The sequence below is a fragment of the Desmodus rotundus genome, chromosome 9 (genome assembly GCF_022682495.2).
Source record: "Desmodus rotundus isolate HL8 chromosome 9, HLdesRot8A.1, whole genome shotgun sequence".
Lineage (NCBI taxonomy): Eukaryota > Metazoa > Chordata > Mammalia > Chiroptera > Phyllostomidae > Desmodus > Desmodus rotundus.
Window position 1 is genome coordinate 49,123,857 of NC_071395.1, and position 25,082 is coordinate 49,148,938.

A 25,082-nucleotide genomic window follows, 5' to 3' on the forward strand; every position below is an offset into this window, starting at 1 on the left:
CTCTTGAGTCCAGCAGGATCCAGTGGTTCTGGCTGGAGATGAGGGGTTGATGACCTGGGAAGACTTCAGTCCTGTGCCAGCTAAGGGCAAGGACACCCTGCATTCCTTCCATTGTGTCACCTGACATGGGTTGTGGGCCTTCGCTGTGCCAGGTGCTCTCTAGTGCTTTAACTCATTTAATTACAGTTTCTAAGGTCAAATTTTTGAAGTTATTTTTGAAGTTAATGCTATCTTAAAACTCCAGAAAATAGAGAGAAACTAACACCCAACTATAGATGCCAGTTTGTGTTGTGGCCAGATTACAGCTGGGCAGGAGTGGGGCTTAGTGGGAGCTAGGAGTGCGTGTGCACGTAGGCACACGAGTGAGGGGGACCGCACCACACTCCCCAGCCGGACGGCTGTAGGGCCCCTGGGCCTCAGGGGATCTGTACTTCTCCCCAGCTTTTGTGAGGGTGCAGGAAGTCCCCCTGACCTTGGATCTGTGTATTTTGTTGTCTCCCTGAAGTTCTGATAGTGGACCTAGATTTCCATCCCTTGCTGAGCCTGAAGGGGTTAGTGTAGTTTAGAGAGGGTTGCCACGTGGCTATATGTGGCACAGCTGGTCAGGCCCTTGACATGCTCCTGAGGTGCCTCATCCCCCCACCCCTTGTGGAAGGGAGGTGAAGTGTGAGCAGGAGTGGACAGGATGAGGGCCACATAGGTGGTGTGTACTTTCCTTTTACTTCACATACTAATTTTGATGTTTCAGGAAAGTGAAGATTCAGATTGCACCAAGAATAAATCTTTATATGTAATAGCTTATGCAACCTGATAAGAGACTTTCGAAGTTCTTCTAGACTAGGAGTGAGTAAACATTTTATTGAAGGGCTAGATAGTAAATACTCTATACTTCATGGGAGAAGAAGCAAAACTGAGGCTATTTTTAGGTATTTAGTCCAATCATTTAAAAATGCAAATACCATTCCAAGCCCAGGAAGGTAGCCTGCAGGCTGATCCCATTCTACACCACCTTCTCAGCCCTTCCCTTCAGCATGATACGTGTGTGTGTGTGTGTGTGTGTATCCGTGTATCCCCCTCACTGCCGTGAGTTGAAATCAGGTGCCGGAAGCTGGCCACACACTTTCAGAAAGCCAAACAAACGTGCCTAGGTACAGTCACACCAAGAGACAGTGTGAGCCAGAGGCACCGGTCCTGTTGGCAGCCTCACACCAGCGTTGCTACTGCATGTGTCAGGAGAGGCATTGTCAGATGGAGAGGGGACTCTTTGAAGTGATAACCAATAAAATTTAATCAAATTAAAAATGGGCAAAGGACTTGAATAGACATGTCTCCAAAGAGGACACGCAAGTGGCCAAGAAGCATGTGACGAAGAGATGGTCGGTATTGGTAGCCATCTGAGAGATGAAAATCAAAACCGCTATGAGGTGCCACCTCGTGTCCATTAGGATGGCTTTTTCATTTTTAACAGAAAAATTATAGCAAGTGTTGATGAGGATGTGGAGAAATTGGAACCCTTGTACACTGTGATGGGAATGTAAAAATGGTACAGCTGCTGAGGAAAAGTCTGGTGATCCCTCAAAAACTTAAAATGATCACGTGACCCAGCAACTCCCCTTCTGGGTGAATATCCAAAAGAAAAGAAAGCAGGGTTGCTAAGAGGTGTTTGTATGCCCGTGTGAACAGCAGGGTTATTCACAGCAGCCAGAAGGTAGCAGCAGCCCAAGTGCCCACCGACACGTGGCTAGATAAACAAAATGTGGTAAATCTCTACAGTGGAATATTCAGCGTTAAAAAAGGAATATTATTCCTTTTATTATTAAGCCTTAAAAATAGGAAGGAAATTCTGACACATGCTATAACATGGATGAACCTTGAGGACCTTATGCTGAGTGAAATAAGCCCAACACAAAAGGACAGATACTGTGTGACTCCATTTAGATGAGGTTCCTAGAGGAGTGAAGTTCACAGAGAAAATAGAATGGTGGGTGCCAGGGGGCAGCCAGTGAGGAGTTAGTGTTTAATGGGGATGGAGTTTGGGAAGATGGAAAGTTGAGCTGGATGGTGGGAATGGTTACACACTGCAGAATGTATTTAAATACCCCCAAAGTGTATACTTGAAAGTGGCTAAGATGGTACATTTTATGTTATGTGTATTTTACCACAATTTTTTAAAGGCAATAAAGAGCCCTGGTGGTGGGGCCCAGTGAATTGAGCACCAGCCTGCAAACTAAAGGGTCGCTGGTTCGATTCCCAGTCAGGGCACATGCCTGGGTTGTGGGCCAGGTCCCCAGTGGGGAGCATGTGAGAGGCAACCACACATTGATGTTTCTCTTTCTCCCTTCCTTCCCTCTCTAAAAATTAAATACAATCATTTTTTTAAAAAAATAAAGGAGATAAAAAATTCACAAAGATGATGTTATAGCATTGTTTTCTTTGCATTAAAATGTAAAAGTCGATTTTGACTTTTTTCCTCTTTGAAAAACATTTTTTTTCAAACAAAACAACAGTCTTCATGTAATTAATCTGGTTGTTGCCTTCCTGGAAAAAAACATATTAACACGGTGGCTGACACTGTGAAGTGGGGTTCTTGATCTGGGCTGAAACCATCACAGACAGGTGTTGCTACAAAGGATGCTGACTTCCTGATACCCCAAATGTACGTTTGAAATATCTGGAATGCCCCTCTTGAGAATTGCCGTCCTTGGGCTTGTATGGGTGAGTTGGCCAGAGCGTGGATAGGACAAGCCCTGGTGGGCACTGCTGGCTCAGGCCATGCTGGATCTGGTTTTTGGGGCCCCCACTCTGGGTGTCAGGGGCTCTGCAAAGGGTCAGGGCTGGTGTCTACACTGGGACTCCTGTTACTGCGCCCCACATTTTGTTACCGCATAGTGCTCCTGGTGTCTGAGCCAGTCTTGCGTGGGCTGTGGCCCCTGGGAGGAGATGACAGGACTCTTGACTGCCACCTGAGGTTCCTGGGGTTTGGCATTAGGATTGCTGTTCCCCTCGGGGAGCTGAGTCTGTGTGCTCCTGAATGGACTTGTGAGCTCAGCAGAAGTGCCTGTGAAATCCATGGCTTAGTTACTTCAAGTTGCTTGTTGGTGTGTTTTTGCTGTTGTAACTTAAAAGGTAATACATTTAGTAAGATTATTGCCTGCATTTGGAAGGTTATCCTAACACTCAGCTTCTAATTCATGATCAAGAAGGGCTGCCTTCCGGAAAGGCTGCTGGCGGTAGGAGAAGTCTGTAGGAGATGACTGCTCTCTGACATCTTCAGGGCTCGCAACCGTCACTTCTGGGGGCTTTGGCTCTGGGAGGACCATTCACTTCGTGGGATTCCAGGTCCTCTGGCCTGATACTGTGCAGCTGTCCCCAGAGGGGACTTTAGCTTGTTTCTAAAAAGTCATCTTGCTCCTGTGACCCTCAGTGATGATAATGAAGCATTTTCCTCTGCATCCTGGTTGTAGTTGTGGCTCCGTGGGGGTTGGGTCTGGCTGCTCAGGAGTCAGGGCAGATGACCAAGGCCACCAGTGCCCTGTTTTGGTGTGGGTAGGTCTGGTAGGGATGGGGAGAGTGTGAAAAGTCAAAGCAGAAGACACTGAACTGTCTCAAGAGAGTAGGCCAGTGCTTCACAGGAGGGTTGCCATGACTGCTCACTTGGGGAGAAGCCACTTGCTCAAGGCCTGGAGGCTGCAGGCTTGCCTGGTGATGCTGCTGTTCTGCGGTAGGTTGGAGGACCCGAGGGCATCCTGCAGAATGGGGCCGTGGATGACAGTGTGGCCAAGACCAGCCAGTTGCTGGCCGAGTTGAACTTCGAAGAGGATGAAGAGGATACCTATTACACAAAGGACCTACCAGTACATGCCTGCAGGTGAGCGCCAACAGCCAGGGGTGTCCCAGGGCCTCTGCATTCCAAGTGTGTCTGCTGGCTTCACAGAGACCACACCAAAACCAGGGACTTAAACTCTTGTTAATAAATAAGGAGGTTGCTCTGGCCTATGTATACATGTTATTAGGCAAGAGGATGGGCTCAGCACCCTCTGTCACCCCTGATTGTTTCAGCAGGGAGGGAAAGGTTCCCCTCTCTGCCTTCAGGGCCTGGCGGTGTTTCTGGTATCTGTCCCACAGTCATCAGAAGTCTTTTCATTGGGTGAGCATTTGGGTCTATAGGGTAAATAGAGCCACTAAGAGCTCTCTTACAGAGAGATCACTGTCAGATTCTTTAAAGTGTCTGCCTCTGATGTGTTCAAGATTCTGAAAAGTTGGAAGTGAGTAGTCAGTGGGTAGACCTGCATGTTGACCAAATTTGGAATTCTCATCTAGGGCAGGACCTATCCCTTACATTTGGACTTATTCTTGCTTTTTTTGTTACACGTACAAGAGGAAATTGAGACCAAAAGAGGAGAAATGATCTTGCTCAGGGCACTCAGCCATTTGGGGCCGCTTTGGGCCTGGGCCTCTACTTAGCTCTGCCGGCCCCTTGGGCATGCTGCCCCTCTAGGGTCTGCATCAAGGGACTGAGTGCCACATGCCACTCCCACCTCCCACAGAGGTTTTTGCTTTACTTTGGCTCTTTGTTCACTCTCATTTACAAATGTTTTTGCATATGTATGAGTGATACATTAGTGTTCCTGTCATATACACAGTTGCCATTCCTGGTGAAGCTGCACGTGGTTAAAGTGTACAACCCCTGGCCCTCCTGGCTGTCCCTATATGTGGGGTGTTGGGCGGGGGGAGGTTCTTGGTCAAAGTACATTCTGGTCTGAGACTGAGTCTTGGCTTCATACACATACAGAATTCTGTTGAGAGCCAATGTTTCTGTTTTTGATGTGTTGACTTTCAGGAAAAAACAAGGCTTAGGGGTTGGGGGTGGGTGGACTCTCCTAATGTTCTCCTTTTGAGCTGAGCTCTTTCTGTACCAAGGACCCTCTGCTGCTCTGAGTTGCGTGTTCCTGGGAGCGTGGCGCCCTCTGCTGGGAGTGTGAATGAAGTGTGGTCATAGCTCATCTTCCATGTGTCCAGAGCTATACACGGACACTGGTTTCTCTGCTTATAAGTCACGTTTCTGACACTTACGACCATGAGGGTGACTAGATCGCCTTGGGGGTATTGGGCTCACTTGGCACCTTGCACAGAGCTTGTCCACCACTTGGAAGGGGCTCTGCTGCTGTTTGAGGTATCTCTAAGGTTCTCCACAACACCTCAACCCCTTCCTGCATTCACAGGGCCAGGAAGCCTCAACAGTTAACTGATTGAATTGTGTTAGTAGGATCATTGGGTTTGAGTATGTGTTTAATGAAAAACATAAAAATGTTGTAAGAGGAAAGAATTTTACATTCTGCCAAATTAAAACCAGAGAATGACCTTCTAGCTTTAACTGTTCATGTTTTGACTTTTTTAGTTACTGCGGAATACATGATCCTGCTTGCGTGGTTTACTGTAATACCAGCAAAAAGTGGTTCTGTAACGGGCGTGGAAATACTTCTGGCAGGTAGGTATCAGGCTGCGCATGTGTCTTTAATCAGGCTGTGCTCAGATTTGTGTGTAAATTATGGGAATGCTGAAGTGAAGCACAATATAAAATCACGCTAACAAACCTGGGTTTTTTCCTCCTCTGTGACGGGTTTAACTTGAAACAGATGGCAGTGTGTGAATGCCTTAATGTATTTACCCTTGATTTATTCTCTGGTTCTTTTTATTATGCCAGTATGGTTGCCTTAATTCTTGTTCCAGTTTCTATTTATATTTTTCTGCAAGATGAGCTCCTGGCACACCCATTCATCTTCATTACGGGGTGCCCAGGGATGATGGTCCCCAGACAGTAACGGGAATCCATGGGAGCTGCTTCCTGGGAAGGCTGCCTCAGTCCTGAGCTCATCGAGTAGTTCAGAGGCTAACACAGACCAGATCCTGAATCATCAGATTAAATCAAGTTCCGACCAGTGGTGGCTCTGGGCTCCCTCCTGATCAGCAGCAATTGTGACTGGGCCCGTGCTTGGGCTCGGGCTTGGGCTTGGCATTGGGGTATGAGCAGTGTTTGTATTCTAGAGAGAGTACGTCCATCTAGCTCAAATGCTGGAATTCCTTGGCCCCCACCTCTGGCTCACTCCACTGTCACAAGAAGCAGAGCGTAGTCCCAGTGGGACAGGGCTCCAGTCTCCAGCAAGGAAGCAGCATCTTCTGAGGTTCATGTTTGGAGAAGTAAAGTGACAAAAGTCCACAGGCGGGTTTGTGTGCAGAGTCCCCACCCACCCATCCTATGCCTTCAGTGGCCATGGGTCTAGCCATAACATCGTGTTGCCTCAGGACACAGAGTGATCAGATCTTGGGTCATCTCAGAGTTAGGATGTGAATTGTGGGGTTCTGAGTAAGGCAAGAAAGGAGGCTGATGTTCTTAAAAGACTTTAAAGAAAAAGCATCTTCAGGGTGACCAAAAGAGATTCATGTCCCATTTTCAGAATGTTCTGGGCAGTTTAACTGTCACCATGTTTGCATTAGTCCTCTCTTGCAGGAAAAGCAATTAAACAAAACTTGTCTTAGTTGGCAACCCCAGCTTCTGGTCAGCAGAGCCAAGATCTGGGAAGTCAGGGAAGGCTCAGTTAACCAGCATCACATGCGCTTCGCAAGGCTCGATTGAAAGCTGATGGGTGGCCTGTTGCCAGTGTAGTTGGGTGAGGTGGGCACAGAAAGTACAAGAGGAAACCACTGGTTCTGGTAACATGCTCAGCAGTGGTGGCTCCAGAGAGGAGTGGGGGACTTTGGGGGTTGCCGAGAGCTGTGATTGTTGGTTAGATGATCTGATGATGGGGGCCAGAGAATGTTGGCGTCTGAGCCTAACCTTGTGACAAGAGAGGTTTCCTGATGTGAAGGGAGGGCTGCTGCAAGGAGTGTCCCACAAACCCATAGGCAGGCTGTAGAGAGCCTGAGGCAGGGCTCGTACCACTCACGAGCCCCAATGAGGCTGGCTTGGCATAGACCCGGGTTTAGGTGAGCTGTAGCCCGGAAATGAGAACGACAGCAGGGTCCAGGCCATGCCAAGACAGCGGGGTTTCAGAGGATTTCATTGGGCCCTTGTGCTTCCTGAGAGTGGCCCTGAGCCCCGTATTCGATATTTTTTACTGTCCTCAGATTTCTAATACATGTACTTACCAAGTTTCTTGGCCTGCAGCAAATTAAGAGGAGCACTGCTCCTGGCAGCCGGCACAGGGGCCACAAGAAGTGACTTTGAAAGAAACAACAAGGAGCAAGAGGAGCTGGGAAAGGGGCAGCAGCTGGGGCCCCAGCTGTAGATCCAGTGAGGCCCAATAAGTTGGATTTAAGAAAGCAGGAACTGAAAGAGAGAAAAAAAGCAGAAACTATGTGAAACGTGTTAGGAAAATTTTCCTTAACAGTGGTTCAAGGAGGGTTGAGTTTTGCGCTCAGTGGGGAGCCAGTTCAGGGGCGGGCTGTTCTCCTGGGATGCCAGATGGATGAGGTGTGACCGTCCCTGCTAATGGACCGTGAATGGTACCGGAACTTTTAACAGGGGCTTGAGAATTTGAAGTGGTGAAAAGCCAAACTTTGGGTGTTAACTATTTATCATTTCCTGATTTAAGCCACATTGTAAATCACCTTGTGAGGGCAAAATGCAAAGAGGTGACTCTGCACAAGGATGGGCCCCTTGGGGAGACAGTCCTGGAGTGTTACAACTGTGGCTGCCGCAACGTCTTCCTCCTCGGTTTCATCCCCGCCAAGGCCGACTCGGTGGTGGTGCTGTTGTGCAGGTGAGGGCGCCCCGATTTCTCTGAGGGCCCGCTCTGTCTCAGTGGTTTCTGCTGGCTGGCTAGGTGTAAGGATGTTAGGGGGTTGGGGTTTGTTGGAGAGCTGGGAATGTCGAGTAATTCTGGGGGTGTGTTCTGGTTAAATCATAAAAACATTCTGTAAAACCAAAGTCTGTTCTGAATTTTAAGAGTTCAGAGCTCAAGTGTTTGGGGAAATCCAATTTATTACTAACAATTTAAAGGTAATGTGATCACATAATAAAAGGTAGAGACTGGCACCTTGGGGTAAAAGGTAAGTCTTGGGGCAGAGGTCATCCTCACCTGGGCTCTCCTGCCCTCGGGGCTTCTATAGGCAGCCCTGTGCCAGTCAGAGCAGCCTCAAGGACATCAACTGGGACAGCTCGCAGTGGCAGCCCCTGATCCAGGATCGCTGCTTCCTGTCCTGGCTGGTCAAGATCCCTTCAGAGCAGGAGCAGCTGCGGGCCCGGCAGATTACTGCCCAGCAGATCAACAAGCTTGAGGAGCTGTGGAAGGTGAGGCCTGCTGAGAATGCACTCTGCCTCAGCACTGGTTTCCTGTCTACCCGGGGGTGGGGGTGGGGGGGGTGGGGAGTGGGGAGCTGGCTCCGTAAACAGGAGAGTCTGGAAGGAACTCCTGGGAGACTCTTTAGTCTCTACCTGGAGGCGTTCTGACAGGAACTGGCCCTGGACAGCTGTGGGTGGACGGACATGTGTGGAGGAGCCAGGGCCTGAGTAGATAGGACAGTGAGTGCATTTTAAAACCTTGCTGGGTCTTTGATGTGTCTGAGCCAAGGCAATACCAGGCCAGGGGTGAGTGTGCAGTAGGAAAGGGGTTGGGGTCCCAAAGGTCAGAGATGTGCAGCGCAGCAACTGAAGGAGAGAGGAGCCCCCGGTTGTGTGGTGGGGTACCTGCTCTGCTTGCATACCCACTTCTCCAGGGAAGCCCTTCTCTAGTAAAACTGTAGTGCTATGCAGTTTTAATAACAAGGCTAGAAATTTTAATTAGGCATGCGTATAACCAAAGATCTTAAATGTGAATTTATCTTTACTTCAAGTGCAAATTAAAATATTTTTCAAACGTTGTCTGGCAAGGTGCCTTTTCACTTCCATCGTCAGGTTGCCACAATTTTTTCATATTTCAGCAGCCTAGTTACTGTTCTGTCCCTGCCAGGAAAGAGCACAAAGCACTTTTGGTATAGTGTAGGATCAGGAGGAAATGGGGAGGGGGTCTTGTCTCGCCTTCTGTTTACACAGCCAGCGGAAGGGGTGGTCTTTCTGGCAGCCTGGAAGAAGGGCGTCCCTTCCAGTTCAGGGCCAGGTGATTGTGGAGGATGCGGCCATTTGATGGCGTGGGCACGTTAATTGTGTACCTGGAGTGTGATGGCCAAGACTTGTCAAGACGTACTCTATTGGTGTAACCTTGTTAGGGGTTGTTAGGAGCAGCAGCCGAGGTGTGAGCGTGGCCTCCGTGGGCATCCAGCGTCCCTGTGCCACGTGAACTTCCTGATACGAGGGCTGTCCCACAGGGTCGACATGACTGACTGCTGGCACCTTTCTCTGCGTTAGCCCAACATTGGCTCGTTCTGAGAATTGATGGGTGTGCCCCCGTCCCTCTGGTGACTGGTGAGCTTGAATATAGTCCATTTCATACACAGGTGAAACCAGGGATGTACTTGGTGTGGTTCTTGTCTTCTAGGAGAACCCTTCTGCCACCTTGGAGGATCTGGAGAAGCCGGGGGTGGATGAGGAGCCGCAGCACGTCCTCCTGCGGTATGAGGACGCCTACCAGTACCAGAACATATTCGGGCCTCTGGTCAAGCTGGAGGCTGACTATGACAAGAAGCTGAAAGAGTCCCAGGTGACGTGGTGTGTGCAGGAGGATGTGGTTGTTTTAACACATCTTTCCTGAGACGTGGGGAGGGCAGTTTGCCCTGCAGGCCGCCGCCGCTGTCGTGACTAGAGATGGAGCCGTGGATTGAGGGCAGATGCCTCGTCACTTAGAGCCAGACGCCGGCCTGAGCATTAGCTGGTGTTAAATCTAACAAAAGTCCTTCGCAGTCGGGTTTGCAGCCTTTGCCTGTATCCACGAGCGTCAGACCCAAGGAGCCTTGGCGGGCACTCCTTGTGCTGGTCCCAGGAAGAGCACGTCTAGGGAGCCGGAGCCCTGGGGCTCCTGGGCTGTGTCCTCCGCCTTCAGCTTCCTTTCTCTCCCTCTGAGGACTTCTGAGAGCAGACGTCGTGTGGAGGTTCCTGGCTGTTTTGTGGGGGTTCTGGGGATCCTAATGTCTTCTCTCCCAGCGGTGCCCTTGTTGGTGTTTCAGGCTGCTGGGTGCTGCTCGCTGCACACCAGCATAATGGCTCACGAAGTTGCCTTAGGGCACGTGCCTGTGGAGGCCCAGACGCAGGAGTCCAGGCCGTGTCTGTGTCGCAGGCTAACAGGGCTCTTATTTTTCATGTGCTCAGACTCAAGATAACATCACGGTCAGGTGGGACCTGGGCCTTAACAAGAAGAGAATCGCCTACTTCACTTTACCCAAGACTGACTCTGGTAATGAGGATTTAGTCATAATTTGGTTAAGAGGTGATTTTAAGTTTTAAAATATTTGTGATTATAAGTAGCATAAAATTCCTAGTTGTGCCCTTGTAAAGTGACCCTTAATTTAAACTCTTCATGGTGGTAACCTAGGCACTTGTTGAAAACGCTAACTTTCTTGCTGTCTTTTTCCTGGAAGACATGAGGCTCATGCAGGGAGATGAGATATGCCTGCGGTACAAAGGGGATCTGGCACCCCTGTGGAAAGGGATCGGCCATGTCATCAAGGTCCCTGATAGTATCCTTTGTGTGAAGAACAGCTAGTGTAGGAGACCTGTGTGTGGGCCACTGGGGAAACCAGTTCTGGGGCCTCCAGTGGGGGTATGGCCATAGTTGTTGGAGCCCCTTTGAGTTAAGTTTGTTTCAAGCCACTGAGCTTTCTTAAGACCCTGAGGGTCTACCATTTATATAAAATAAGAAGCACTGCTGAAAAGAACCTGGCTTCCAGATGTGGCCGGTCCATCCCAGCACCCTGGGTGACACCCAAGGGCTCACAGGGTAGTTGTTGGGGGCTGGCTGCAGGGGACTCAAATACTGTAGACAGAATCTGTCAGTGAGAACATGGGTCTCACTGTCTACATTGTCACCTTTGGTACAAAGGGAGAATCTGTCTCCGTAACCAAATGAGGGCTCCTCAGAAAGATACAGCCAGCTTACGACGAGGATGTACCTTAACTCAGCTGCACAGATTATGGTGATGAGATTGCCATTGAGCTGCGGAGCAGTGTGGGCGCACCTGTGGAAGTGACACATAACTTCCAGGTGGATTTCGTGTGGAAGTCCACCTCATTTGACAGGTGCGACCCCCTCAGCCTCCAGTTCCTTATGAGTCTCCCTTCCTGTGGTAGCCTGGTAACCACCAGCCCATGTGAACTGTGGCCAACCTGTCACTTCCCCTGTCACAGGATGCAGAGTGCGCTGAAGACCTTCGCTGTGGACGAGACCTCCGTGTCGGGCTATATCTACCACAAACTGCTCGGCCACGAGGTGGAGGATGTGATCATCAAGTGCCAGCTGCCCAAGCGCTTTACGGCACAGGGGCTGCCTGACCTCAACCACTCTCAGGTTCTCGTCGCTCTGGGGGCGGTCAGGGCCGGGCACGAACAGCTGCTGTGTGGGGGCCCCAGGGTATCTGCATCCTTAACGGCCACTTGTATCTGAAGGTTTATGCCGTGAAGACTGTGCTGCAGAGACCACTGAGCCTGATCCAGGGACCACCAGGAACAGGGAAGACTGTGACCTCGGCCACCATTGTCTACCACCTGGCACGGCAGGGCAACGGGTAGGGGTCCACCGGCCTGACTGCAGAATGTCTTGGGAGGGTTACCTGCTCGTGGTGTTTTACATTGTTTTGGCTTGGGCCTCTGGTTGCTTTTAACAAGCCAGTCTGGTGCTCCTACAGGCACATTGGCACTGGTCGCTTTACCCGGGGGTGCTGTGCTAGGTGTACCTCACTTTGGAAAGTCTCCATCATGAGAGGAGGAGGGGTGAGGACGAAGGTCTTTTATTAGCAGTGCTTTGCATTCGTAGAGTGGAAGCTGGGTGGGGGCAGGAAGCTCTGGACTGGCTGAGTTTTTCGTGTCTTCTGCATTATGTCGCCCCTAGTGTTAGTCTTAAATATGAGCTGTCTGCCCTGCCTGTGGTTCAACATAACAGTCTTTGTTACTTAGCATTTTCTGAGTCTCCTCTGGGTGAGCACTGAGACATTCATTTGCCTTATGTTGAAGGCCTGTGCTCGTCTGTGCTCCAAGTAACATAGCTGTGGATCAGCTGACTGAGAAGATCCACCAGACAGGACTGAAAGTCGTCCGGCTCTGTGCTAAGAGCCGTGAGGCCATCGATTCCCCGGTGTCATTCCTGGCCCTGCACAACCAGATCAGGAACATGGATAGGTGGGTGTCAGGTACCCCGCCGCAAGCGAGAGGGGTGGGTTTCCTCTCTGTGGCCTTGGCACAGTCCTTCATGCCCACTGACATGCCCCCGTGCTTCCAGCATGCCAGAGCTCCAGAAGCTTCAGCAGCTCAAGGACGAGACTGGGGAGCTGTCCTCTGCTGATGAGAAGCGGTACCGAGCCCTGAAGCGCACGGCTGAAAGGGAGCTGCTCATGGTGAGGGCCTGGGCCTTAGGGCATCTGGGCATGCGATGGCACTTTTAGTGACGTTGTTACTTGCTTTTGGAAGAAGGCTTAGATACCCTACTTTATTTGCTCTCTGAGAACACACAGACATGATTTTTGAGTAGTTTCTACTCCCTGTCAGCCCCCCTGCTGCTGGTGGCGTTGTGTGTCGTCTCCCCCCCCCCCCCCCGCCCCGTTTGCTATTTCTTGACAAACCAACCAAAAGAAGATCCCAGCCCAGCACCTGTCCCCTGGCTCCGTGCTGCCCCTCGGAGGCTGTCTTAAGCACTGAGCCATCTATGCTGAGAGATTTTCTGTGGTAAGGCCCTACACTTAGGATCTTACAGTTTCATGTCACTGCAGCCTGGACAGTGATCACTGTCAAGGAGAGACAGCTTGTTTTCATGGTTGTAGGGAGAGAAGGGACCACAGTGGCATCCTGTCCTATCCTGCTTGCCTGCCCCTCCCAGCCAGTAACGTGTACTGTTGTAGACGCCTCTGATGCTCACACACTCTTCTTCCATAGAACGCAGACGTCATCTGCTGCACGTGTGTGGGTGCAGGGGACCCCAGGCTTGCCAAGATGCAATTCCGCTCCATTCTAATTGACGAGAGCACCCAGGCCACAGAGCCAGAGTGCATGGTCCCCGTGGTCCTTGGAGCCAAGCAGGTGGGCCCTGCCACTTCCATTGTGGTCTTGTTTGAAAACTGGTTGTACGTTCTCTCTTGTTCCAGTTTTGTGTAATTCTTAATGCTGAAGGTTTGGGATTTTTTAATGTCCTTTGAGGCTATGTGGACACCCTGGCAGAGCCCAGGGATGTATGGCGAGCCCTTTGAGGGTGCCTCTGTGTGGGTCCTGAATGCAAGTCTGAGTGTGTTTCATGTCTTCGGTGGGCAGCTTTCCCGTGCCCAGTAAGTATCTTACTACTGGAATTGACATGGCTGGGGCGTTATGTGGACCCCAAGCTTCTTAGTCTTCTGAGAGTGGACATCCAAGCTCCCTCATGCTTCAAACTCTCACCTGTGTGGGCCTCTCGTAACAGCTGATCCTCGTTGGCGACCACTGCCAGCTGGGCCCTGTGGTAATGTGCAAGAAGGCAGCCAAGGCCGGGCTGTCTCAGTCGCTGTTTGAACGCCTGGTGGTGCTGGGCATTCGTCCAATCCGCCTGCAAGTCCAGTATCGGATGCACCCTGCACTCAGTGCCTTTCCATCCAACATCTTCTATGAGGGCTCTCTGCAGAACGGTGTCACTGCAGGTAATACTCGGCGGGGGGCGGATGGGGGGGTATGTGAAACCTTTGGTCAGTTCCTTCCTGAGTGGCTTCACCTAGCAACCACGTGTATGTGGGGGGCACTTCTGAGAGTCACCATGGTCAGCAGGACAGCATGTCCACTCTGGAGTATGGGATAGCCAGTCCTCAGAGCGCATACCCTGGGGTCCATAAAACGGGGGCAGAACTCCTTTCAGAGTGATGCTAAGATGGCAGGTACCCTTCGCTGTGCTGACACCGACAGTGCTGGGGGTCAGTGGGGACCTCAGCCTGAGTCTGGATGGTGTCACCAGACTGCTGTGTGTCCTCACTGCCACATGCTCGTGGCAAGCAGCACCCTAAGTACATATCTTTGTGTCGCTGGTGGGTATGCAAGGTCCTTGAATGAAGGGCTCACAGACACAGTGGTTGTTCAGAACGGGGTATATTTGTTAGGTGTTTTCCTGGAAACAAAGCAAGCTTGTAGCTTCAAGGAAAACAACTAACAGTATTTGTCACCAGTGATAAAATCTGAGGACTCAACAAAAATTAGTATTTGAGAAAACTCATGTCCCCTAGGATGAGCTGACCAAGTGTTCCCAATGCTGAGTTGTTTTTCTGGTGAGATTGAGGTGGCAATGTTTTGAGTCAGTAAATACTTCTCATCGCAACAGCCAGTGAGCATGTTGCAAAAGTCACTCATGTCAAAGGCTGTCTAAAGCACAGGCTTTCGGCACAGACCTTCAGGGGGCCTCCCGACCCGCTTTGGTGGAGAATCAGGTGAATCCCACAGTTGTGGGAAAGGCTGTAACACGTGTCACTGGCCCACAGGAGACCAAGTGCAGGAGCAGATCCCAGTGAGCCAGGTAGTGTAATGAGTTGCACAAATTCGTTAAGTTTATATTTTAGTGAAAAATACGATAATTTCTTTAAAAGATTTTATTTATTTTTAGAGGGGGGTGGGAAGAGAGGGAAACATCAATATGTGGTTGTCTCTTTCGCACCCCCTACTGGAGACCTGGCCTGCAACCCAGGCATGTGCCCTGACTGGGAATTGAACCAGTGACCCTTTGGTTTGCAGACCGGCACTCAATCCACTGAGCCACACCAGGCAGGGTGAAAATATGGTAATTTTTTTTGTTTAAAAAAAAAAAACTAACTAAAGTTAATATATAACGGGCTTATTTTTATTTCATTTTTGTTTTGTTATTTCCTTTTTTCTTGTAATGGGCCTTTTTCAAATTAAAAAAACTTTTTTTTTTTTAAAGGATTTTATTTATTTATTTTTAGAGAGGTAAAGGGAGGAGTAAGAGAAGGAGAGAAACATTGATGTATCTCACTTGCCTCTCACTCACTTCCAACTGGGGACCTGGCCCGCAACCCAGGCATGTACCCTGACTGGGGATTGAACCAGTGACCTTTCAGTTTGCAGGGGGGCAGTCTACTGGGTCACGCCAATCCACACCAGCCACAGCTAATTAAAAATTTTTTTTTAATTTATTGATTTTAGAGAGATGAAGAGAGAAAAACATCGATTAGTTGTTCACCTTAGGTGTTAATTAGTTGATTCTTGCATATGTCCTGACTGGGGATTGAACATGCAAGCTTGGCGTATTGGGACTACGTTCTAACCAAATGAGCTACCAGACCAGGGCCAATGGGCCTAATTTTATTTTTTATTTATTATTTTTTATCCTCACCTGAGTATATTTTTTATTGCTTTTAGAGAGAGGAAAGGAGAGAGAAACATTGATGTGAGAGAGAAACGTTGATTGGTAGGCACCCCAACTAGGGATTGAACCCGCAACCTGGGTATGTGCCCTGGCTGGGAATTGAACCTGTGACCTTTCAGTCTACAGGAACAGAATGACGCTCAACCAGCTGAGCCACACCAGCCAGGACCCAATGGGTCTATTTTCAAATGAAGTAATAAGATATTTTAAATTTTTAGGTTTTAAAATAGAGTAACTAGCAGTAGATGAAGCCCAGGGAAACAGTAACTGTTTCGACTCTTCAACTCTGTGCAGAGTGTATAGGGGCCCTGAGACCAGCATTTGACAGCCACTGACCTAGTGTGGTGTTAACTCCAGCCACCCCACTTTATAGATGAAGAGGTCCTAGGTGTTGCTACCAGGCTGTCGTCACCTCAATTCTTAGGATGCTACTGACCCATCAGATGGTGGGGCTAGGAAGGGCCAGGCCATAAGGAGCTTGTTGAGATTCTCCAGTGTGGCTGGCAGTCGTTGGAAAACTGCAGCTTAACCCTAGTTCAGAGACGGTGCTGGTTCACTGCTGTGAAATCAGGGCCCAGCATATAATAGCACCCCATTAATATATATTTTTTAATATTTTATTTGTTTTTAGAGATGGGGGAAGGGAGGGAAAGAGAGAAACTTTGGTGTGTTCAAGAAACATCAGTCAGTTGCCTCTTGCGTGCCCCCAACTCGGGGCTGGCCCACAACCCAGGCATGTGCCTTGATTGGGGATCGAACTGGCAACTTTTTGGTATACGGAACAATGCCCAACCCACTGAGCCACACTAGTCAGGGCCAATTAATATATTTATTTATTTATTTTTTTAATAAAAGATTTTATTGATACATTTTAGAGGGGGGAGGAGAGGGAGAAAGAGGGAGAGAAACATCAGTGTGTGGTTGCCTTTCAAGAATCCCCCCTACTGGGGACCTGGCCCGCAACCCAGGCATGTGCCCTAGACTGGGAATCGAGCCAGCGACCTTTTGATTTGCAGGCTGGCACTCAATCCACTGAGCCACACCAGCTAGGGCTATTTTTTAAATTCTTCATTGAAGTGTGAAGAAGCACCCAAATTCTAAGTGTTGTTCAACTTGGTGCGTTTTCACTAAGTGAACACGTCTGTATAACCAGCACCTGCACAGTTTCCAGGATCCCGTTTAGGGTAGTGCTGGCACCCAGACCCGCTGATACGGGGCATTTTGACAGCTGTGGCGAGACTTTTTACACCACAGAAATTGGCAGGTGGTGCAAACCAGCCCCAACCCCATTGGGCATTAAATGTTTGCCAGGAGCTCCTAGACTTAACAGGCCACGGAATTCACCAGCTGGTCTCTGTCCTCATTTGAACAATAGAGATGGACCTGACCTCATTTTCAGCTTGACATGAAGGGTATTATACCATGTATTCTTGTACGTTGACGTTAGGTTATTGTGATGCAGAAATAATAGTTTCCTTACACTGATACGCTGGTTAGATGTAGTTCCTTTAGTCTGGTCTGTGACCAGACGGGTTACTCAACATTGTCATCCACAAAAGCCATTTGTAGGGGCTTCTGGGTCCTGTGAGGACTGCAGTAAAAATTCTAGAAGGAAACAGAAGAATGTCTTCATGGGGGTGAGCGTAGATTTCTTAAACTAGGTATAGAAAGTACTGACCAACCCTGACTGGTGTGGCTCAGTGGATTGAGTGCTGGCCTGAGAACCAAAGGGTCGCTGGTTTGATTCCCAGTCAGGGTACATGCCTGGGTTGCGGGCCAGGTCCCTAGTAGGGGGGACATGTGAGAGGCAACCACACACTGCCGTTTTTCTCCCTCTCTTTCTCCCTCCCTTCCCCTCTCTCTAAAAATAAATAAAATTTTTAAAAGAAAGAAAGCACTGACCAGTGAGGCATGTTTAGGGAGTGAGCGGCTCTGTTGTGCACGGCTTCACTCAGTCCTGGCCCCTTGAGCAGAGGACCCATTCGGGTCGCCTCTGGCTATTTTTCTTCTCTGCTAAAAAGTGTTGCCTCTTTTACCTCCCCCATGACAGCGGATCGAGTGAAGAAGGGGTTTGACTTCCAGTGGCCCCAACCTGATAAGCCAATGTTCTTCTATGTGACCCAGGGCCAGGAAGAGATAGCCAGCTCGGGTACCTCCTACCTGAACAGGTAAGCTGAGGTTTGCCCGTCATAGCAGCTGGTTTTGGTGGCAGCTTGGCCTGGCTGTTGATCAGTGTATATAATGCTGGGTTGAAATTGCCCTCCTCAGTCTGTTCTGTTCAGGTTTCTCAGCCCGCAGCATGTTCTCATTTTGCTTTCCAGTGTAGTTTTTATGTCGAGCAGATCCTTTCTGTGCCCGTGTGTGGTGGACTTTTCTGTTGCCCATGACTCCTTCGGTCCAGTACAGGGTGGCCCGTCGTGGGCATAGCTGCCCACGGGCTTTCAGGTCTCAGGAGCCCACGGGTGCAGCCCGGGAACTGAACACCTGGTTTCCTTAGGACGGAGGCTGCAAATGTGGAAAAGATCACCACGAAGCTGCTGAAGGCAGGCGCCAAGCCAGACCAGATTGGCATCATCACGCCTTATGAGGGCCAGCGGTCCTACCTGGTGCAGTACATGCAGTTCAGCGGCTCCCTGCACACCAAGCTGTACCAGGTACGAGCTCCGTCCTCCCCTGCCAGGCTCACCTGGCCCACCTGGCCAGGGAGGTTTGCATTCGATTGTTACCATCTTTTCTGCCCTTGCCCTGCACGTCAAGATTTTGCCTTAAGCGTCAGAAATGTGAGCCAAGGCTCACGCATAAAAGTGTTTTTCTCAGGATACTTTCCAGATCAAAACTTGAAAAGGCTCCAGTTGCCGAGTAGGGCTGTAATTTGTGCTGCCGAGTAGTGAATGTTTCATAGTGATGAGAACACTACTGGCTCGTGGGTCAGCACCTAGGTAAAGTGTCCAGGTGCATCTGTCACGAGGCTGCAGGATGACGTAGTTATTTTCCGCGTGGAAATGAACCAGAATGCAGGGTAATGTCTCTGACAATGACACGTAATTTGGGGAACAGTCTTGGTTTTCTGTTGAGCAATTATGCTTTTATTATTGGGAAACAAATTACTGCGATTAAAAAGACAACCAAAGAAGGAAAGCCAGGAGAGCAGGTCTGTGAACAGGGCTGCTGGGTGGGATTCAGTGATGCATTTGGATGTGCTTTGTGCAGCCTACGGGTCCTTGAGGGCAACCTGCTGGTTGGCCATGACCATATGTCCCTTGCAGGAGGTGGAGATCGCCAGCGTGGATGCATTCCAGGGGCGTGAGAAGGACTTCATCATCCTCTCCTGCGTGCGAGCCAATGAGCACCAAGGCATCGGGTTTTTAAATGACCCCAGGCGGCTTAACGTGGCCCTGACCCGAGCAAGGTACGAGGGCTGAGTCCTGTCTGGGCTTGCATGCTGGTGGCAGATGCCACCATCCTGCCTTAGGGTCTTTCAGAGGGACTTGTCCAAAGTATGTGGCTCTTGGAGGGTTTGTGCTGCCTGGTCCTCTCATTAATAGCTCTCACACCCCAGCTGCACCTCGGGCTGGTGGCGCAGGCACAGGGGAAGGCTTGCCAGTGCCTCAGGTCCAAGGGCTTCAGCAGCAACTTAGAAAGAGGGGCTCACCTGTGGATTTCTGTGGCCTCATTTCATGACCTGAGATTAAAACCCAGTGTGGGCTGGGGGGGTGTTCCTGTTGAGTTTTGAACCCACAGGTCTAACATTTTGGACCTGGTTTCTTTTTGCCTCTTGGGTGTAACTGCTCTGAAATAGTGGTAACAGCATAGAAGGGACCTGGAGGACAAGGTGGCCCCCGGGCTGCCCCTGTGCCAGCCGGAGGTCAGGCTCACCTTCCCATGTCAGTTCCTCCCCACTCAGGGCACTTGGCTTATAGGGTTACCCCCTTTCTGTGGTACAAGCTTGTTAGGTGGCCAGCATGGGGGCATGTCCCCTACACAGCTGGGTGAGGGCGAGTGTCCACGGAAGCCAGGCCCATGCTTACATGCCTTTCCTGTCAGGGTCCCTGTGGCAGCTCAGAAAGCCGGCTTGATGCTGCCACAAAGAAGCTAGTCTCTGAGCGCTGCTATCCACAGGGGTGTTTGGTTTTGAGCCCCTAGAAAGCCACCCCCAAATAAGCTGAGTGCCGTGTCAGCAACTTGCTGGGAGGGCTTGTGTGCCTGTTGTCATGGGCGGGCCAGGTTCTGGGCAAGGAGGCAGGGGCTGGCTCCCAGGAACTTTGGGCTTGGGTTTTGAATTTGTTTAGCCTCAGACTGTTCTGCGTGGTTGCTTTCCATGTGGCCCCAAGCACCACGCTCTTTGCACCCACTCCTTGCAGATATGGGGTCATCATTGTGGGCAACCCCAAGGCTCTGTCCAAGCAACCACTGTGGAACCACCTGCTGAATTACTATAAGGAGCAGAAGGTGCTGGTGGAGGGGCCCCTGAACAACCTGCGGGAGAGTCTCATGCAGTTCAGCAAGCCCCGGAAGCTGGTCAACACCATCAACCCTGTGAGCCCGGCTTGTGGGAGGGAGGGCTGGGACCCCTTTTTCCCCAAACCCACGATGTAGCTCCTGGCAGTGAGCGATGGCCAGTGTGGCCTGTGGCAAGCGTGCGCGTGTCAGTGTATGAAGAGAAGCAGTGTGTGCTGGGCCCCCACACTGTGTCTTGAGGGCTGGGGATGTATGGGATGTTAAGTCCTGGGGGCATCTTGGAGTCAGGCACAGGCGGAGGGGTACAGTGCTGCTTGAACTGAAGCCAAAGATCGAATGTTGGGCACTAAAGGCCGGGTCATTGAGAGAAGGGCGGCATTCCTCACTTACCCAAACCGTCTGCAGGGAGCCCGCTTCATGACTACAGCCATGTATGATGCCCGGGAGGCTATCATCCCAGGATCAGTCTATGACCGGAGCAGCCAGGGTAAGTCGTCTCTGTGGGAAACCGGGCCAACACTGGGGATATTGACCCTTCCCACGCCTGCACCACGTCTGTCCACAGAAACCTACCTGACAATGAGTTACTTCTCAGCTTCCCTTGTCTGAGATCAAAGAGTTGGTCTTCGGCAGTTCCTAAGAACAAGATGTTTTCAAATAACACAGCTCTGCCTGTTTGCCCCAGAGCTCCACCCCATCTGCCCTGTGCTCCCCTTTTCAATGGGGAGTCACACCTGCAATTCTTCCAGGTGGCCTGCAACCTCTTTTCAGGTTTTGCCTCCTCCTTGAAGCCTCCACTTGCTGTGCCAGAACTCAGAGCTGGGTGCATGTTCTGGTCTCCTGTGTGGAATCTCTGTATGTCCTGAGGCCGAGTCTGACCCTTGCTGCTTGAAACACCTGCTCCTGCCGAGCCAGTCTGTACACGGCTCCCGTCCACCCCCCAGGTCCCTGCTTGCTTGGATCTTTCCCCACCACTGTATCCAGAGACTCAGCTCAGTGTGACCTGCCTGCTGTTTTGCTCTGGCCTTTGTCCCCTCATGTGCTTGCTTTTTTTTTTTTTTTAAATCTGAGAAACACCAGTTTGTTGTTTCATTTATTTTTGCCTTCATTGGTTGATTATTGTATGTGCCCTGATGGGAGATACAACCCACAACCTTGGTGTATTGGGAAGGTGCTCCAACCAACTGAACTACCCAGCCAGGGCTCACTGTCCATCTTGAGGGCGGGTGCACCCCAGCTCCTCCTCTAACATGTCACCTTGGCAGCCCCCTTTCTTTGCCATATTTCCTGGGGCCACTGGGCTCAGATTGTGGACGGTGTTTTCTAACAATAGCAAATGTCTCACCACCACGTCCAGCAAGTTGCTGTGTAGCTGAGGGTGTCCGAGGCCCATGCTCCTTCCTGAGTCCTCAGGGGCCAACTCCGAAGGCCACCCTCTCAGGCCCTGGCCCCGGGGCCTTTGCCTTCAGCGGGTCCACTGGTCTATGGACTTAGGCGCCCTGCTGTTTTGTGTGTGTGCGCGTGTGGTGTGATCATAAGACTCGGCACAAAAAGGACTTTTTATTTGAAATACTGTGTGGTAGTTGTTTCTCAGGTTAATATAGTCATGGTTCCCAAAATCCCTCGGGAGAAAAGCGGGTTTCCCAAGCACCATCCCTCCCTCAGCAGGTTGGAAGGGGATTGACAGTGACAATCTGTAGCAGGTGGCTCTGCTGTGGGGACACCCCAAGAACCACAGGCAGAACAGTGACAGGATGGGACTGGCGTCCCACTGTGGGCAGAACAGCTGACTGGGGGGTGGGCAGCAGGCTCACCTGGACACAGTGGGGAACTCACCGTTCACTCTGTCTTGCAGGCCGGCCCTCGAACATGTACTTCCAGACCCACGACCAGCTCGGCATGATCAGTGCCGGGCCCAGCCACGTGGCCGCCATGAACATTCCCATACCCTTCAACCTGGTCATGCCGCCCATGCCGCCCCCGGGGTACTTCGGGCAGGCTAACGGGCCAGCCGCAGGTGAGCAGGCACTAGACCCTTGAGCCATATTGCTTGTCTGAGAGGCTCAGACCTTCTTCAAGGAACCCTGAACACTGTCTTTCAGGCCGGGGCACCCCCAAAGGTAAGACAGGTCGTGGCGGACGTCAGAAGAACCGGTTTGGGCTTCCTGGGCCCAGCCAAACGAACCTGCCCAGCAGCCAGGCCAGCCAGGATGTGGCATCACAGCCCTTCTCTCAGGGTGCCCTGACGCAGGGCTACATCTCCATGAGCCAGCCCTCCCAGATGAGCCAGCCTGGCCTCTCCCAGCCTGAGCTGTCCCAGGTGAGCTGGCTGCGCTGCAACTGACGCATTGCACCTGCAGAAAAGTTAGCCAGCCCAGGGTGCCCTCCGCACACGCCCACCCAACCCACAGCCCTTCCCAGGGACTCGGGGGAGGATGGCCATCTTCGTGACTGCCCTCAGTGGTGGGACTGTGGGTCTAGAAAGTCCCATCCACAACACTGCCCCTTCAGACAGGCCTGGGTCACCTGTCTCAGTGGTGACATAAACAGTGTGGCATTTCTGTTACACAGGCTTGAGGACTGCTTTTTCACATTCTTCTCTGGGCTGGGGAGGGGCTAGACACGCAGCAGGTTCTCAAGGATGGGAGCTACTTCTCTGGCTGCTCATCTTCCCAACTGTGTCTTTCAGGACAGTTACCTTGGTGATGAGTTTAAGTCCCAGATTGATGTGGCGCTGTCGCAAGACTCTACGTACCAGGGGGAGCGGGCATACCAGCATGGTGGAGTGACGGGACTGTCCCAGTACTAGAAGGCAAGCCAACCCCAGGGAAGGGCTTCACCGGAACCTGGGCTTGTGGGAAAACTCAGGAAATGTGGTGGGAGTCTCAGGTCCCCAAGGGGCCAGGTCATCCTGTGACCTTTCAGTTCAGGTCCCTGTGTCATATCCTCTGCTAGAGTCCTAGAACCCCTGAGAAAATATGATAGGGAGGCCCATAGCCCCCTGGGCAGGCAGGAAGGAGGACGCATCCCTTGCTCTGATGGGAGCTCGTGAGGGTGACAGGTCCCAGCACTAAGTGCACAGGGAACTTCTGCGGAGGTGCTGCAGGTGCCTGCCAGAGCTGTGCCTGGGGGTTCCCCCCTGCCTGGGTGCCGGTGCTGCGGGGAGGAGGCATGCCGCTGTCGCAGCACAGGCTCCAGCCTTAGCTCTCGCTGCCTTCTCTCGCTGATGGGGAAGTCACTGGTCTGAGGGCTGTGCAGCACCCGAGCTCCCGTTCCACAGGTGAGGCCATAGGTGCAAAGTGGAAGCGGACAGAGAGCCCCTTGCCTTCCCCATGGGGACAGGCTCCCACCTTCTCAGACAGCTTCCTGCCCTTCCTCCCTCTCTGCAGGTGGTGGCAGAAGAGCTAAGCTATGTGGCTTAGTCCATCAGCATCTTATTCTGGGTAATAAAAAATAAAAATAAATGGATACCTGTTTTCCACTGCTAAAACTGAAGCACCACTGTGAGCAACAGGAGAGGGAGAGGAGCACCCGAGGGAGAGCAGCCCGAGATAGTGAGTGCCCGCTGCTGGCGCCGCGGCGAGGAGACAGAGGGAGAGCGGAGGTGGGGCCGGCCCACCGGAGAGCCCTGCAGCCCGCTCGCCAAGGAGGCCCAGCTCGCTGTGTCTACACCTGGGTCTTCGGCCAGGCGGAGGGAGGAAGACCCTCGTCTCAGAGTAGCCCTTTCCTCTGTTCTTTCTTTCTTTTTCTCTTTTATTGAAAGGGGACTACGTTTTGTCAGGAACAACTCGCATTTCTGCGCTGAGCAGGCTCCTTACAGCTGTGCTTGGAGAGCCGCCGAGGCGCGGGCTCCGTCCATGCCGTCTGAGACCTCGCAGTCACGCTGCCTGTGTTCTAAGAGGGTTTTCATTTAAAGAAAATATGGTGTTTGGGGTTTTGTTTGTTTTTTAAAGATTATTTCAAAGGAGTACTGAAAAATATACTGAGTTTATCTCTCAAATCTTAGTGGTTGGACCTGGGAGATGCAAGAAACTTCCAGAGACGAAGTTTAAACGAGCCACACAGCGAGGTTAGGATGCACACCTGTGACGTGATTGCGGAGAGGAAGATTTTTGTTTTCAGTTTAGTTTCCAGCAGCTCCTCCCTGTGCATCAGGGTAGTGAAGAAACGTCACTTGGGCCCACGGGCCCCACTGGACTCCTGAGAAGAAAGGCACTTCTCACGCACAGTGGACTCAGTCCCCTGGAGGGCCCGCGCAGAGCTGGCCGTGAGGCCAGAGGGCAGGAAGGTGGTTGGTCCTCGCCCCGTGTCTTCTTCCCCAGGGTCCTTCCTGAGGATTTGGCAGAAGACATCAGCTAAGAAGATCCTTCTCCAGGGAGGCACCCTCAGCCCCTGCGGCCATCAGAGAAGCTGAGCGCCAGGCCCCCCTTACTCTCCACCCCACTCCCAGATTTGGAGCCCTTCTATCTGTGTGCATAGCTTCAGTGAGTTGGGGTGGTTTCTGCTTTTATTTGGGAAAAGAAGTTTTAGAAATAAGTCGATTCTGTGCTGAAGGTGCTTGGAGGAGTTTGTCACTTCAGCTGGTACCGACAGGCATTGACCTGGGTCAGTGTTGAGGAAATTCTTGTGGTTGGGAAAGGCCCTCTGGGGGTAGGTGTTAGTCTCCTAGTTGAGAACCTTTTCCTGTCTACCTAGGTCCTAGTGACAGTGATGCCCTAGCATCCCTTCCCCATGCGCCTGACACTGGCCCTTATTCTAAAGCCTCCAGGTGCCATCTGGTAAATGGAGAGACAGGGATACACAGGCACCTTCTGGAAAGGCCTCTTAATCCCATTGCTAGGGCTTTTGGTCCCCTTCTGGGGCCACCTAGAGGCGTTGGGCTTGGATAGGCTTCTGCTGCGACCCTTTGTGCCTGCCCACCACCCTGTTCCTTCCTTGGAGTGCTCTACCTCGCTCTTTGCTGTTGGCTTTGTTCACCTTCTAGCAGCAGTTACTTTGAGTTTTCCAAATCAAGGAACATGTACTAAGGCAATGTCACTTCTGATTTTTGGTCAATTTGTTTTAAACTCTTTTGTCACCAATAAAATGTTAAAACAACTCTTGCCTGTCACAGGGCTGGTAAACTGCAGGGGTCGGGGAGCACTTGGTCTGGGG

At 51.2% G+C, this 25,082-nt stretch overlaps 1 protein-coding gene across 2 annotated transcripts in view; it reads left to right on the forward strand.

Annotated features, from left to right (window-relative positions):
- Window positions 1-25,025, forward strand: part of UPF1 (UPF1 RNA helicase and ATPase) — a 34,448-nt gene extending 9,423 nt beyond the window's left edge. Inside the window, exons 2-24 of one of the 2 annotated variants that reach the window (XM_053911925.1) lie at window positions 3,726-3,868; window positions 5,399-5,488; window positions 7,593-7,760; window positions 8,110-8,290; window positions 9,474-9,635; window positions 10,241-10,358; window positions 10,510-10,608; window positions 11,059-11,167; window positions 11,276-11,435; window positions 11,534-11,652; window positions 12,098-12,262; window positions 12,363-12,477; window positions 13,013-13,156; window positions 13,530-13,743; window positions 17,521-17,638; window positions 17,968-18,124; window positions 18,737-18,879; window positions 19,832-20,006; window positions 20,334-20,415; window positions 21,784-21,945; window positions 22,031-22,248; window positions 22,618-22,740; window positions 23,318-25,025. In XM_053911925.1, the coding sequence (XP_053767900.1) occupies window positions 3,726-3,868; window positions 5,399-5,488; window positions 7,593-7,760; window positions 8,110-8,290; window positions 9,474-9,635; window positions 10,241-10,358; window positions 10,510-10,608; window positions 11,059-11,167; window positions 11,276-11,435; window positions 11,534-11,652; window positions 12,098-12,262; window positions 12,363-12,477; window positions 13,013-13,156; window positions 13,530-13,743; window positions 17,521-17,638; window positions 17,968-18,124; window positions 18,737-18,879; window positions 19,832-20,006; window positions 20,334-20,415; window positions 21,784-21,945; window positions 22,031-22,248; window positions 22,618-22,737 (3,162 nt within the window). In that variant the 3' untranslated portion in view covers window positions 22,738-22,740; window positions 23,318-25,025. The remainder of the gene's footprint in view (window positions 1-3,725; window positions 3,869-5,398; window positions 5,489-7,592; window positions 7,761-8,109; window positions 8,291-9,473; window positions 9,636-10,240; window positions 10,359-10,509; window positions 10,609-11,058; window positions 11,168-11,275; window positions 11,436-11,533; window positions 11,653-12,097; window positions 12,263-12,362; window positions 12,478-13,012; window positions 13,157-13,529; window positions 13,744-17,520; window positions 17,639-17,967; window positions 18,125-18,736; window positions 18,880-19,831; window positions 20,007-20,333; window positions 20,416-21,783; window positions 21,946-22,030; window positions 22,249-22,617; window positions 22,741-23,317) is intronic. The other variant, XM_053911926.1, reaches the window with a different exon arrangement.
- The last annotated feature ends 57 nt before the right edge of the window (window positions 25,026-25,082 follow it).